Here is a 15,358-nt window from a genome sequence, read left to right on the forward strand (position 1 = left end):
TTGATTTCTGCAAGACAGCCGTGTATGTTGATTCTTTCCCTGAGTTGGTTGATAATCCCGACGCATATGTGAAACCCAGGGAGGTGGAGGTGTTTGTGGGGTCCGTGTACATCAGCTGCACGTTGACCTGGCACCCTGCTCCGCCCCACTTCTGGCCTTTCCATGACTTAATCACATCTTCTTTTGGGGCAGTCTTGGACCTTCTGCCCCATTTCTGGCGGTTTTTAGTTCCATATGACAAGCGCAGACAATCCGACAGTTCATAAGCGCAGAGGGTTGGGGTCAGAGTCCACATGTTTGGGCTACTTGAAACCCCTGGTGCATTTCTAGGCTTGTCTCCCACGTCACCTTCCTCTCACGAGAAGCACGAGGCCGATGTCCGTGGGAAACCCCTCAGTAGGGCCCGTGGGGTCCCCGAGCTCTGTTGTCTTGTTCTCCTTTCCCCTGTGTCTGCTGACGGCTCTGCGAACGTCCGTCCGCCCGTCCGCGGTGCGCTCAGAGACGGAGCCCCGGGCCCCCGTGTTGGGCGTGAGAGAGACAGCCCTGCTTTTGCTTTCACAAACACGGCAAAGCAAACCTTTGGCCCTCCCTGCCGTTGCCGCTATTCGTCCAAGTGACGAGACTGGGGCCATTTTCTCAGGCAGGTCACGCTCCTTCCAGGTGGGGGAGACTCAGCCTCTGCGCGGGAGGCCCGGGGTGTCCCCGCGTGTCCCTGCATGTCCCCACTCATCTCCCCGTGCCGCCTGCCCCCAGCAGCAGCACTCGCCCCCCGGGGTTCCTGCACACACTGGGCCGGGCCATGGAGCAGCCACCCCCTTCTCTTTGACTTGACCTTGTGATGGGCTCCTTGGCCGCGTGCCCACGTCCTGCACCCTCCAGAATCCCGCGGAGGGCGAGTCGCATGGATGACCGGCTCCACACCCTGGCAACCGCCCGGGGTGTGCTGTGGAGACGTAATCATGCTGCTGTCGTTCTCTAGCGTGGGTTTTAATCCTTGTGCTCCTGTCTGTAGCTTCCCCGCACCGCTTACTGGGGAGAGCTCAGCTGTACGTGACGCTCAATCCGGCTCCGCGGGACGTGGCCTGCCAGGTGCAGCCACATCGTGGCCTCGAGGCTCACACCGTCTTCAGCGTCTTCTGCATGTCGGGGAGACCGGTACGCTTGGCCACCCCGAGTCTGTCCCAGAGGCTGGGGTCAGAGGCCGCCCTCAAGGGGTGGCCAGCAGTCTGGGGAGATGCCGTGGGACACGAAGCTTCATCCCGGGGTTTGGCGGCAAGAGTGCCGTGACATTGCTCCCCACCCTTTCAGGGACACACCGCCGCACTCCTGTCCTGATCTTGCTCCTTCTCTCTGAAACCCACGTGCGTCCCTGGAGGGTCAGATCCTGGCCTCCTTCAGGCCCCACATGCCCTGCTCTTTTTTTTATTATTACATTTTATTTATTTTTTAAGGTTTTATTTATTCATTTGAGAGAGAGAGCACAAGCAGGGGGAGTGGGAGAGGCAGAAGCAGACTCTCCGCTGAGCAGGGACCCCCGACACGGGGCTCGATCCAGGATCCCGGGATCATGACCTGAGCCAAAGGCAGACACTTCACCGACTGAGCCACCCAGGCATCCCTGTTATTAAGTTTTAATTTTAATTCCAGTGTAGTTCACATACAGTGCAGTATTAGTCTCAGGTGCACAGTACAGAGATTCAGCACTTCCCTACATCACCCCGTGCTCATCACGACAGGTGCACTCCATCCCCATCACCTGTTTCCCCCATCTCCACACCCCTCCCCTCTGGTGACCCTCACTGTGTTCCTTGTAGTGAAGAGTCTGTTTTTTGCTTTCTCTCTCTTCCAATGCCCTATTCTGACACCAAGAGCGATTCACATGAGCGCCTCCTCCTCAATCCCCAGTCTGTTGTATCCCCTTCACCCCAAGGAGGCCCAGGGATCTGTGTCTCTGTGGCTGGGAGAGCACTCAACCCCGACTGACAGATGCAGCCACGGTGCGGGGTCCTCGTGGCTGTAGGAGAGGGGCCCTGGAGGGGAGAGGTCACGCCACATGCATGCGCATTCGGGGACGGGATGTCAGTACCCGCCCCTGCCTGTCTGTATACGACGCTCTCGGATGGAGTGAAGGATGCAGGGATGTGGATTTATTGGGGATGTAATTCCCAGTTTATTCATCTATACACTGTTCTTTCCTCCACATGGAACGGATCCTAGGACTTCCATTACGAATTTAGTTATCAGATAGGAAATGCCTCCAAACGCCCTCTGTACCACGGGAGAGACAGCCAGTATTATTCCGTGCTGCCAGCCGGCGAGCCCTTGGACGATTATAAAAGTAAGTCAAGCCGTGACTTTTTTGGGTGGCTGGCTGTGCTCACTTACGGTTCTAAACCTTTCCCCCTGGCTTCCAAAAACAAGAAAATGTTAAAACTGTGTATCTAGAAAATAAAATTCGTATTTCTTTATCTTAAAAAGTCTCATGCTTTTTAGATTAGGTGGCTTACCTACTTCTAAAAAAAATTTTTAAAAGATTTATATTTATTTGAGAGAGAGAGCACATGAGCAGGGGGTAGGCGTAGAGGGAGAAGGAGAAGCAGGCTTCCTGCTGAGCAGGGAGCTCAGTGCGGGGCTCGATCCCAGGAGCTGAGCCGAAGGCAGATGCTTAACGGCCAAGATCTTAAATTACAACTGAAACATAATGTAAATGCCAAAATGCCAAAGCACATCCTGTATTTATGAATTAAATGTTTGAGAGCGACCTGTCCCTTATTCACTAATGAAGTTTGTGGTATCTGGTGAATCCTGCATTGGTTGTCAACAGCACCAAATCAGGGGGCTCCCACCATGAAGAAAAGGCCAGGGTAAAGGGGTGCAGGGTTAGTATGTGTTGTTCTCAGAACAAACTCAGCTCTGCCGTCCTGACACTTCCCGGACCCCGGGAGCCTGCCCGCCCTGAGCTGTTAGAGACACAGCCGTTCAGGAAAGTGGCCTCATCTGTGGAACCCACTCCCGTTGAATAAGGCTCAGGGGCTGGGTGGTTCCGAGGGACAGGCAACTTGGAGTTGCCGATCTAGAACTTTCTTTGAACTGGCCAGGTGAGCTTATTTCCGCCTGAGGTCTGAACTCACTCATCCACTCGGTTTCCTTAAACCTCTCCTCTCCTCGAAGCCCAGCAAGAAAGGTTCCTTTTTCATGAAACCTTGGCTGACCCCCAGTGAGACGCACGTGCACCTGCTCCTGGGTGCAGCTCAGAGACAAGGGGCAAGGGCGTCCGAGCCGCACACTGTCATCGGTGAGGATGGGCACGTCCCCCGTGTGTCACTGAGCACGGTGCGCGTTGGTTGGACAGACGGACGGACGGAGGTGGTTTTCATGGGCCTGCGTCATAAATTCCTCCACAGCGAAACCGCGCATGCCCTCTGTCTCCTGGAAATTTTCCTCCAAATGGATGCTCACCCCCACCCCGCCAAGCCCCCCACTTGCTGGTGTTGGGTATGAAGCCCGGCAGGGCCCCTCCCCAGACGCCCGCCTGCAGGGTAGTGTGGGACCCTGTCCGCAGGGGCCTGCAGACCGCAGGGCTGGCCAGACGCCCACATAGGACGTTGGGGGCAGGGCCTCAGCTCCGTGTTGGACGAGAGGGTTCCTTAAGGTGAATCTGTAGACCCAAATTTCAGGCCACGGGCACCGAGCGGTGTCAGGCTGAGTGATGTCACCCAGGCCATTCCCAGGGTGTGCACGAGGTGTTGCAATGGTCAACGCCGTGATGATCGACGCCTACGAGTATCTGACTTCCAGATTCATACGAGGATGAACACAAGCAGAATAAATCAGTGCGGCAGATACCAGATCCTATCCTGTCCTGTCTCGTGCGAGAAGGTTCCCCACGGACTCGGTGTCAGGTTGGAGTCTGGCCTGAACTCTGCTGGCGTTCTGCACTCTTTGCGTCCAGCCGGAGGACCCGTGTTACCTGCGGTGGAATCCCCGCCGTACTTGCTCAACTGTAGCTGTCTCACAGCTGGAAAGGGGGCCCACCCTCACCTACTGGCTCAGAACCCTGGAAGGAGCAGGTGGAGCCTGGCATTTGTTTGTAGTGGTGATTGGGTGGCCCGGTGTCCAGGGGCCACTTCGGGAGAAGCACCGACCTTCAAAATTACGTCCCAAGTCCTTGGCTCTGTGTTTCGGGTTGAGAATGCTTTCACGCCCCCGGCACGCTTCAGGTCTGCCTTCTGCATGTTCTTGCGGCCGGCCCTGCGGCCTCCCTGGGCAGCATCATCTGCACGTCTCTGCCCCACAAACCCCGGGCCTGCATCCTGAGGCCCCAGCAAAGCTGTTTACTGCCACGCTCCTGGTACCTGCCCTGTTTCTGGACATCACTGAAGAGCTGCTTAAAATGTTACTCCAACCCTTGAGCCTCCGTTGCTGAGCGTGGGTTTCATTCTCGGGGTTTCCCACTGCCCCGGTTTCCCGTTCACTGGTGGGGTCCTGCCGCCACTGGCTCCCGGGGCCTGCAGGTGGGACGAGCGAGCGAGTGAGCGGAGCACTTCCTGGCCCCCGTGGCCCGTGGCGGCCCCTTCTGCTGCATCCGCGCGACCGCTCCCGTGTCCCCGGCTCTCCGGCGCTCAGTGCCCAGCACTGCTATGTGGCACTTGATGCTGGAACGCTGGCCTCGCCACAAGGATGGGGCGGCCTCGCGCTCAGAGCCCATGCCTAGCTGTGTTGCGACGTCACCACCGTGGGCCCTTAGGTCCGCCCGCAGAGATTCTGGTTCCTGAGGGCTTGATCTCCACCGTGACCCTCCTCCGCCATGTTCCCTTCCAGTCACGGTGTCCACTGAGATCACAGACGGCGCGGGCTCCCGGGTGCCACCGTGCGCCGTGACGGTGACCGTGCGGCCCCGATTCCACGGGAATCTCTGCCTGGACGAGGACACGTGAGTGAGCCGCACGGAGACACCCTCACGCATGCATGCCTGCGTCTCCTCGGGAGCGGGGTCTCCGCCAGGCCAGCCACAGGTGGGGGGACCCATCTTCTCGGGGTGAACAAAAGAAACAGCTAGGGTTCTGCAGTCCTAACTCCGATCTGCGCGGAGTGCGCGCAGGTGCGTCAGGGCCTGCGAAGCACAGGCCGAGCTGGGCTGCCATCTGCGTGCCATTGGTCCCTTGGCTTCAGGGTGCTTACAGACCCGCATGCTGAGCCCTAGTGTTGGAGCATTTCCATTGTCCCCCTAAACCCGTGACTCGTTAGCGGTCACTTTCCTTCCCCCACAGCCCCAGACGGCCGCTAGCCCACCTCCCGTCCACAGATTGGCCGGTGCTGGACATCTCTGCAAACAGGGTCACAGCCTGCGTGCTCCTTTGTGCCGGCCCCTCTCAATAGCTGGGGCGTCTTTGAGGTCCTTCCGTGTCGTGGCACCATCACAACCCCGTTCCCTCCTGTGATGTTCTGTTGTGGATCCGCTACGAGCTGTTTGTCCCTTCCTCAGCGGGCGGACGGATGATGTGTTTCCACTTTGGACTGTTAGGAACAGAGCTGTGGACCTGTGTTTTCGTTGTTCTTGGGTAGATACCTAAGGGTGCTGCTGGCTCATAGGGTCACCCCGTGCGTATCATGTGGGGGAAGCAGCCAGCCTGCTTTCCGGAGTGGCTGCACCATTCCCACGAGGCTCCGTCTACACCACACTGCTGACACCTCTCTTTCCCACTCTAGCCATCCCAGTGCCGCTGAAATGGTGTGTGCGCTGGGCCTCAGAAACGTGCATTTCCCTCATGACTAGTGGTGGAGAGCACCTTTTCATGGGCTTGCCCATCTCGCTTGGAGAAATGTCTGCTCATGTAGTTTGTTTAAAAATTGGGTTGTCTTTTTCTGATGAAGATGTGGGAGCTCTTCACGTATTCTGGAAGCACGTCCCTTGTCAGAGACCTGATTTGCAAATACTTCTCTCCAGCCCGTGGCTTGTATTTTCTCTTCCACGTGGTGTCCTTTGAAGCATGGAAGTGTGCGATTTTGATGAAGTCCCACATGCTGGTTTCTCTTTTATTGCGTGGTATAGCCATAGGATTTACTGCTGTGTTTTCTTCTAGGAGAGTTCTAGTTTTTGCTCTCCCACTGAGCTCTGTGATCCGCTTTGGGCTAACGTGTGTGTGTGTGTGGTGAGGAAAGGCTCCACGGTCATTTTTCCATAGGGAGCTGTCCAGTTCTTCCAGCACTGTGTGTTGAAAAGGTCAGTCTTTCCCCAATAAATTATCCTAGTCCCTTTGTCAAAAGTCAGTTGACCATAAATGCTGTGGAGTCTCAATTCCACCTCCTGTCTCTGCCACACTGTCTTAATTACTGTAGCTTTGTAGTAAAATTTGAAATTGGGAACCATGAACCCACTAACTTTGTTCTTTTTTTTCAAGACTATTTTGTTATTCTGGATCTCCTGGTTATTATTCTGTCAATTTCGCCAAAAAGCCCCCTGGGATTGTGGTAGGGATTGCACTGAGTCTGTCGATCACTTTGAGAATATCGTCATCTTGAGAATATGAAGTCTACTGATCTATGAACAAAGTTTTCCCTTTATTTAGATTTTAATTTCTTTCAGCAGTGTTTTCTAGTTTCCAGGGTACAGGTATTGAATTCTTCAGTTAAGTCTAACTATAAGCATTTTATTCTTCTTAATGCTATTGTAAATCGAGCTGTTTGCTTAAATTCTGTTTGTGGATTCTTATTGCTAGTGTGTACATATACAATTGATGTTTATACGATTGGTCTTGTAACCTGCAGCCTTGCTAACCTCATTTATTTGTTCTATTAGCTTCTTAGTGCATTCTATGGGGTTTTTCAATGTGGAAGAGCATGCCATCTACAAAAGAGTTTTACTCCTTCCTTTCCAACCTGGATAACTTTTTTTTTTCTGACTTAATTGCCCTGGTGAGACTCTTCCAGTTCACTGGTGAGTAGAGGTGGAAGCGTGCATATCCTGGTTTTGCTTCCAGTCTAGGCCAGGAAGCATTCTGTCTTTCACCACGGAGGGTAATGTTAGCTGTAGGTTCTCCGTGGATGTATTTCTTGAGGTTGAAGAGGTTCGCTTGTATTCCTAGATTTGGGCTATTTCTATCATGAAAGGGTATTGGATTTTGTCAGTGCTTTGCTGGATCTATTGAGATGATTACGTGGGTTTTGTCCATTACTATGGTAATTACCTTGACTGATTTTCATACTGGAGTTCCTCTTGCATTCCTGGCAGAAGCCCCACTTGGCCATGGTGCGTGGTCTGTGATCATGACATAGTGTTCAAGTACGGTCTGAGCGTGCCCCGTGCTGTGGTTGTGAGTTCGGATCCTTGCGAACCTCCAGCCCGCTGTGGCCACAGTGGTGTCTTTGTCTAGATCAGCCCTGTCCTCCCTTGCTTGCCATGAAGTGTCTCTGTCATCCTGCTTGGCGGCTCTGCCCGTCTCAGTTCTGATCAAGGGTTTTATGGAATTCTGATGTTCTGCTTCACTGCGTCTTTTCCGAGTTACTCTTGCACAGACCGTCCCCTGTCTGTCCTGACCCACCCACGGAGCTCTCCCTAGCAAGTACCCCTCCTCTGCTGGTAGGCAGGCTGGAAAGTTTCGCCGTGGGTTGGAGCAATCCTGGTGACTCTTCGATTTCCTTCAGCTATAACTCCAGCCTGAAGCACCTCTCCACCCTTCAGCTGATGGGCAGTTACACAGAGGTCAGGAACTACATCACCGTGATGACCAGGGTCCTGACTCGTTGGGCTGCAGAGGACAGAAGTCCCTCGTGTGGCCAGTGGTCACGAATACAGGATGCGCTGATTTCTTCTGTGTGCAGACTGCCTTTCGCAGATCAGGTGCGGGCTGGGGAGGGCCCGGTGCCTGGAGGTCGGCATCTGCGTGGATGGCTGGCTCGCCTTGCTTACTATACACAGTGAAGAAATGGGGTGCTCAGGGCCAGCCGGCGAGGCCTCTCTCGTCAGCTCATACTTGCACAAACAAATGCTGTTGGTTCGTAAAACAGACACCGTGTGCAGCAATAGCATGCAGATCATTGTGCTCACGTTTCTCTAAGTAAAGTGATGCGAATCCCACCTGCCTTTACCTTGCCAGCAGCGAGATGACGGAGTTCAACGTACGATGACGTGCGGCTTCGAAGGAAATGATCATGTGGCATTCAAATGCCGCCGTCCTGGGTCACTGGCGCCTGCGCCTCCTGCCCCCCCATCGCCACTAAAGGGCGCTCGCATCTCAGCGCAGGCCTCCTGTCTCTGCCACCTTGATACCCAACTCATGCTGTTTCTCCCTCCAGGACACCTCCCACCCTTTTCCAGAATTTCCCTGAGCTCTGTCTTCCTCCTCCCTCCCCTCCGGTCACACTCCTGCTGGGCTACGGGAGGCTGGTGTCCAGCGGACACCCAGGGGACACGGGGCCCCAGGAGGCAGGTCAAGGGGATGGTCCCTCCCCCGTCTCTTAGCTCAGAAACCCATGACTAACTTGTCCCTCCTGTGTGTTTGCTTGTTTCTCCCGGTCAGGAAGCAATGAGCGATTCTGTTCTCATGTTAAGGGACCTCCTACGCTTCCCTCATAAGGTGAGTGCTGTTTCTTTCCAAGTCTATTTTCCTGCCTCTTTTTTTTTTTTTTTTTTGGCCTAATTGGGAGGACTCGATCAGTTCTCAAAGAACCTACAGTGCAGGGTTACGTTTTGACACTTAAATTAGAACCGAGACTTGCCCTGAGAATTCACATGAACAGCATCTCCCGTCCCAAATCACGGGGGAGGGACTTCTTCCCTAATACAGAAATTAGAAACCCCAACGTAGAAATGGATCCTGACAGTCCCATCCGTGCTAAAGATACTTCCGGTAAGGGGACCGCTCTCTGTTCTTAATCGAGGTACTGGGTTTTCCAGCTCCCTGCTGCTTTCTTTGTTTTCAAGTTTTTATTTAAATTCCAGTCAGTTAACATGCAGTGTAATCTTAGTCTCAGCTGTACAATATTGTGAGTCAACACTTCCCTACATCACCCCGTGCTCATCACGACAGGTGCGCTCCTTCCTCCCCATCACCCGTTTCCCCATCCCCCACCCACCTCCCCTCTGGTGACCAGCAGCGTGTTCTCTAGAGGTAACTGTCTGTTTCTTGGTTTCTCTCTCTTTTTTTCCTTTGCTCCTTTGTTTCTTAATTCCACATATGAGTGAAATCATATGGTAATTGTCTTTCTCTGACCTACTCATTTCGCTTAGCATAATACTCTCTACTTCCATCCACGTCATTGCAAATGGCAAGATTTCATTCTTTTTTGGTGGTGGAATAATACTCCATTGTATATATATATATAGCACGTCTTTGTTATCCGTTCTTCAGTCAGTGGACACTGGGCTGTTTCCATAGTTTGGCTGTTGTTGATAATGCTGCTATAAACATTGGGGTGCATGTACCCCTTCGAATCTGTATGTTTGTGTCCTTTGGGTAAATGCCCAGTAGTAGAATTACTAGATCATATTGTAGTTCTATTTATAACTTTTTGAGGACCCTCCATACTGTTTGCCAAAGTGGTGCACCAGTTTGCATTCCCACCAACAGGGCATGGGGGTCCCCTTTCTCCACATCCTCGCCATCACCTGTTGTTTCTTGTGTTGTTGATTTTAGCCATTCTGACTGGGGTGAGGTGGTATCTCATTGTGGTTTTGATTTGCATTTCCCTGATGATCAGTGATGTGGAGCATCTTTTCATGTGTCTGTTGGCCGTCTGGATGTCTTCTTTGGAGAAATGTCTGTTCATGTCTTCTATCTGTTTTTTGTTCTTGTTGTTGTTGTTTTGAGAGACGGAGAGCAAGAACGGAGATGGGGGGAGGGGCAGAGGAAGAGAATCTGAAGCAGACTCCCCACTGAATGTGGAGCCCGACATGGGGCTCGATCTCATGACCCTGAGATCATGACCTGAGCCAAAACAAAGAGTCCTAGCTTAACTGGCTGAGCCACCCAGGTGCCCCCAACCCTTCTTTCTTGTCAAATCCCCGGCTCCCGGTCTTGAGCTCTTTGCTGCCTTTTCCGTGTCTCCTCTGCAGGACAGTTCCCAGCTTGGTCAGAATGTCACTTATTTACAATCCCTTTGGATACCACCCCATTTCTGTGCCCCTCCACAGGGCAGAACCTGCAGAAGGTGGGCTCTTTGCCTGATGTGGCACACACATGGTTAAGCGGTCAGGATCTGACTGCCGTCCCCACCTCCACACGGAGCCTGCTCCTGTCCCAGAGCCTGCAAACTCCCCTGCTGCCCAGTCTGCCCTACCAGGACCACCCCGGGGACAGCCTCTGCCTGTGACCACTGTGGGCTCCTCCCTTCCCCTTGCTTGGTGGGTGCCCGAGGGCTGTGTCCCTGGCCCTACACTCTCTCTGCACTTGCTCCCTGGGAGGGGGTCTCACAGCCTTTTCCATTAAATCCAAGTGACGGTGACACTGCACTGTGGTCTCTACCCCGACCCTGTACCTGGAGTTGCAGACTCCTCAGTACAACCTCCCACGGGTCCCCCGCGGTGGTGTCTGGTGTCTGTGCTCCCCCACCCTCCTCCCCTCCCCCATCCCCTTCCTGTCTGTCATCCCCTGCTTTTCCTGCTCAGGGGCACAGCACCTCCCACCCCCCAAGTCCGCCAAGCCCAGGGGCCACCAAAGAAGCCCTCTCTTCCTCATCTGTCCCTGTGAGTAAAGTCTGGTCAGTTCTTCCTCAGAAACATACCTGGAAGCTTCCTACCTCTGTCCCCGCTGCGGCTGTACTCCCCAATGCACGCAGATGACCCTTCTCATTCCACACCATCTGGCTATGTCTGACCGTGCTCCCTGACCCCCCGACTGTGCTCCCTGACCCCCAGATGTGCTCCCTGCCCCCGACTGTTCACCCTGCCTCCTGACTGTGCTCCCTGCCTCTCTGACTGAGCTCCCTGCCCCCCGACTGTGCTCCCTGCCTCCCGACTGTGCTCCCTGCTCCCGACTGTGCTCCCTGCCCCCCAACTGTGCTCCCTGCTTCTCCCACTGTGCTCCCTGCCTCGCGAGTGTGCTCCCTGCCTCCCCGACTGTGCTCCCTGCCCCCCGACTGTGCTCCCTGCCCCCCCGACTGTGCTTCCTGCTTCTCCCACTGTGCTCCCTGCCTCCCCGACTGTGCTCCCTGCTCCCGACTGTGCTCCCTGCCCCACAACTGTGCTCCCTGCTTCTCCCACTGTGCTCCCTGCCTCCCCGACTGTGCTCCCTGCCCCCCGACTGAGCTCCCTGCCCCCCGACTGAGCTCCCTGCCTCCCGACTGTGCTCCCTGCTCCCGACTGTGCTCCCTGCCCCCCCAACTGTGCTCCCTGCTTCTCCCACTGTGCTCCCTGCCTCGCGAGTGTGCTCCCTGCCTCCCCGACTGTGCTCCCTGCCCCCCGACTGTGCTCCCTGCTTCTCCCACTGTGCTCCCTGCCTCCCGACTGTGCTCCCTGCCTCCCCGACTGAGCTCCCTGCCTCCCGACTGTGCTCCCTGCTCCCGACTGTGCTCCCTGCCCCCCCAACTGTGCTCCCTGCTTCTCCCACTGTGCTCCCTGCCTCGCGACTGTGCTCCCTGCCTCCCCGACTGTGCTCCCTGCCCCCCGACTGTGCTCCCTACTCCGACTGTGCTCCCTGCCTCCCGACTGTGCTCCCTGCTCCCGACTGTGCTCCCTGCTTCTCCCACTGTGCTCCCTGCCTCGTGAGTGTGCTCCCTGCCTCCCCGACTGTGCTCCCTGCCCCCCAACTGTGCTCCCTGCTTCTCCGACTGTGCTCCCTGCCTCCCCGACTGTGCTCCCTGCTCCCGACTGTGCTCCCTGCCCCACAACTGTGCTCCCTGCTTCTCCCACTGTGCTCCCTGCCTCCCCGACTGTGCTCCCTGCCCCCCGACTGAGCTCCCTGCCCCCCGACTGAGCTCCCTGCCTCCCGACTGTGCTCCCTGCTCCCGACTGTGCTCCCTGCCCCCCCAACTGTGCTCCCTGCTTCTCCCACTGTGCTCCCTGCCTCGCGAGTGTGCTCCCTGCCTCCCCGACTGTGCTCCCTGCCCCCCGACTGTGCTCCCTGCTTCTCCCACTGTGCTCCCTGCCTCCCGACTGTGCTCCCTGCCTCCCCGACTGAGCTCCCTGCCTCCCGACTGTGCTCCCTGCTCCCGACTGTGCTCCCTGCCCCCCCAACTGTGCTCCCTGCTTCTCCCACTGTGCTCCCTGCCTCGCGACTGTGCTCCCTGCCTCCCCGACTGTGCTCCCTGCCCCCCGACTGTGCTCCCTACTCCGACTGTGCTCCCTGCCTCCCGACTGTGCTCCCTGCTCCCGACTGTGCTCCCTGCTTCTCCCACTGTGCTCCCTGCCTCGTGAGTGTGCTCCCTGCCTCCCCGACTGTGCTCCCTGCCCCCCAACTGTGCTCCCTGCTTCTCCGACTGTGCTCCCTGCCTCCCCGACTGTGCTCCCTGCCTCGCGAGTGTGCTCCCTGCCTCCCCGACTGTGCTCCCTGCCCCCCGACTGTGCTCCCTGCCCCCCGTCTGTGCTCCCTGCCCCCGACTGTGCTCCCTGCCTCGCGAGTGTGCTCCCTGCCTCCCCGACTGTGCTCCCTGCCCCCCGACTGTGCTCCCTGCCCCCGTCTGTGCTCCCTGCTCCCGACTGTGCTCCCAGCCTCCTGACTGTGCTCCCTGCCTCTCTGACTGAGCTCCCTGCCCCCCGACTGTGCTCCCTGCCTCCCGACTGTGCTCCCTGCTTCTCCGACTGTGCTCCCTGCCCCCCGTCTGTGCTCCCTGCCCCCGACTGTTCACCCTGCCTCCTGACTGTGCTCCCTGCCTCTCTGACTGAGCTCCCTGCCCCCCGACTGTGCTCCCTGCCTCCCGACTGTGCTCCCTGCTCCCGACTGTGCTCCCTGCCCCCCCAACTGTGCTCCCTGCTTCTCCCACTGTGCTCCCTGCCTCCCGACTGTGCTCCCTGCTTCCCCGACTGAGCTCCCTGCCTCCCGACTGTGCTCCCTGCTCCCGACTGTGCTCCCTGCCCCCCCAACTGTGCTCCCTGCTTCTCCCACTGTGCTCCCTGCCCCCCGACTGTGCTCCCTGCTCCCGACTGTGCTCCCTGCCCCCCCAACTGTGCTCCCTGCTTCTCCCACTGTGCTCCCTGCCTCGCGAGTGTGCTCCCTGCCTCCCCGACTGTGCTCCCTGCCCCCCGACTGTGCTCCCTGCTTCTCCGACTGTGCTCCCTGCCTCCCCGACTGAGCTCCCTGCCCCCCGACTGAGCTCCCTGCCCCCGATTGTGCTCCCTGCCTCCCGACTGTGCTCCCTGCCTCCCGACTGTGCTCCCTGCCTCCCGACTGTGCTCCCTGCCTCCCCGACTGAGCTCCCTGCCCCCCGATTGTGCTCCCTGCCCCCTGACTGTGCTCCCTGCCCCCTGACTGTGCTCCCTGCCTCCCCGACTGTGCTCCCTGCTTCTCCCACTGTGCTCCCTGCCTCCCGACTGTGCTCCCTGCTCCCGACTGAGCTCCCTGCCCCCTGACTGTGCTCCCTGCTCCCGACTGTGCTCCCTGCCCCCCCGACTATGCTCCCTGCTTCTCCGACTGTGCTCCCTGCCCCCGACTGTGCTCCCTGCCCCCCGACTGTGCTCCCTGCCCCCCGACTGTGCTCCCTGCCTCCCGACTGTGCTCCCTGCCTCCCCGACTGAGCTCCCTGCCCCCCGATTGTGCTCCCTGCCCCCTGACTGTGCTCCCTGCCCCCTGACTGTGCTCCCTGCCTCCCCGACTGAGCTCCCTGCCCCCGATTGTGCTCCCTGCCTCCCGACTGTGCTCCCTGCCTCCCGACTGTGCTCCCTGCCTCCCGACTGTGCTCCCTGCCTCCCCGACTGAGCTCCCTGCCCCCCGATTGTGCTCCCTGCCCCCCGACTGTGCTCCCTGCCCCCTGACTGTGCTCCCTGCCTCCCCGACTGTGCTCCCTGCTTCTCCGACTGTGCTCCCTGCCCCCGACTGTGCTCCCTGCCCCCCGACTGTGCTCCCTGCCCCCCGACTGTGCTCCCTGCTCCCCCGACTGTGCTCCCTGTCTCTCCGACTGTGCTCCCTGCTTCTCCCACTGTGCTCCCTGCCTCCCGACTGTGCTCCCTGCTCCCGACTGTGCTCCCTGCCCCCCCGACTATGCTCCCTGCTTCTCCGACTGTGCTCCCTGCCCCCCGACTGTGCTCCCTGCTCCCCCGACTGTGCTCCCTGTCTCTCCGACTGTGCTCCCTGCTTCTCCCACTGTGCTCCCTGCCTCCCGACTGTGCTCCCTGCTCCCGACTGTGCTCCCTGCCCCCCCGACTATGCTCCCTGCTTCTCCGACTGTGCTCCCTGCCCCCCGTCTGTGCTCCCTGCCTCTGACTGTGCTCCTTACCCCCCCTCGCCAGGACATTCCCCCACGCACTCAGGGCCCTTCTGTTCTGTGCACCCCATAACCGTGGCCGTGACGCCAGCCCAGCGCCGCAGACAGAATGAGTGACGACGTGGGCGGCCCTGCACCCTGTTCCCCTCCCTCCTGCCCGACTCGCATCCTCACCACCTTGAACTGCTCCATGGCAGTGGCCACACCTGGGCAGGAAGGCCGGCCACATCCCCACACGAGTGCCGGAGCCATCCTCAGAGCAGACACATCAGCCAGTGACCCTAGCTGCCTTTAAAGCATTGGTGACTCCCCAGCAGCTCGAGGACATCAGTTCTCCCCCGCCTCACCCCTGCGCTTGACCCGTCTCCAGCCCCTCTGCCGTCACCTGGCACCTTCCCCACGGCCACCTGCCATGCTCCCGTCCCTGAACGTCTCTCGTATCCCTGAGACAGCGTGTTCTCCCTCAGCCTGAAGAGCTCCCACTAGCACTAGCGCTGGTTTCTCCTCCAGGCGAGGTTCAAATGCCCCCTGCTCTGAGGACTCCAGAGCCCGGCAGCCAGAGTCCCCTTTCTCTGGACAAACCCACGCGTGACTGCGTCTGGGCGCTCCAGCACCCATGACTCACGGTTCCTTTTTGCTTGTCTGTCTTCCACCTCAGACTGGATTGGGTCAATAACGGACCAGCCCTGGCGTGTCGGCGGCCCGACCAGACCCACGTCTGTCCCCACCACACACGCAGGTGTTTAGTAGGTGGGCTTCCTGGGGCGGTGCAGGGACGAGGCTCCTTTCAGCTTGTGCTCCCCTCTGGCTTCCAGGCTGGAGGAGGGCGTGGAGAAGGGGCACCACTTGTCGACAGTGTTGCCTGGAGGTGCCCCCCCTCACCCCGTCACGTCCCCCGGGAGGTCCCGTCCCGAGGCCACTCCTGGGCTCCAGGCTCCCAGGGATGGAATTACCCCCCTCCGGGTCAGGAGGGTGCACCTGTTGGAAGCCAGACCTCCCTGCC

At 58.0% G+C, this 15,358-nt stretch overlaps 1 protein-coding gene across 1 annotated transcript in view; it reads left to right on the plus strand.

Annotated features, from left to right (window-relative positions):
* PKD1L1 (polycystin 1 like 1, transient receptor potential channel interacting) overlaps positions 1 to 15,358 on the plus strand; it is a 138,540-nt gene that overhangs the window by 50,957 nt on the left and 72,225 nt on the right. The window contains exons 23-27 of the mRNA XM_064575588.1: positions 1,013 to 1,155; positions 2,218 to 2,338; positions 4,822 to 4,933; positions 7,645 to 7,840; positions 8,520 to 8,576. Coding sequence (XP_064431658.1) covers positions 1,013 to 1,155; positions 2,218 to 2,338; positions 4,822 to 4,933; positions 7,645 to 7,840; positions 8,520 to 8,576 — 629 coding nt within the window. The remainder of the gene's footprint in view (positions 1 to 1,012; positions 1,156 to 2,217; positions 2,339 to 4,821; positions 4,934 to 7,644; positions 7,841 to 8,519; positions 8,577 to 15,358) is intronic.

The sequence above is a fragment of the Mirounga angustirostris genome, unplaced genomic scaffold, assembly GCF_029215605.1.
Source record: "Mirounga angustirostris isolate CCGP_5_RB_7025 unplaced genomic scaffold, mMirAng1.0.hap1 SCAF_12, whole genome shotgun sequence".
Taxonomy (NCBI): domain Eukaryota; kingdom Metazoa; phylum Chordata; class Mammalia; order Carnivora; family Phocidae; genus Mirounga; species Mirounga angustirostris.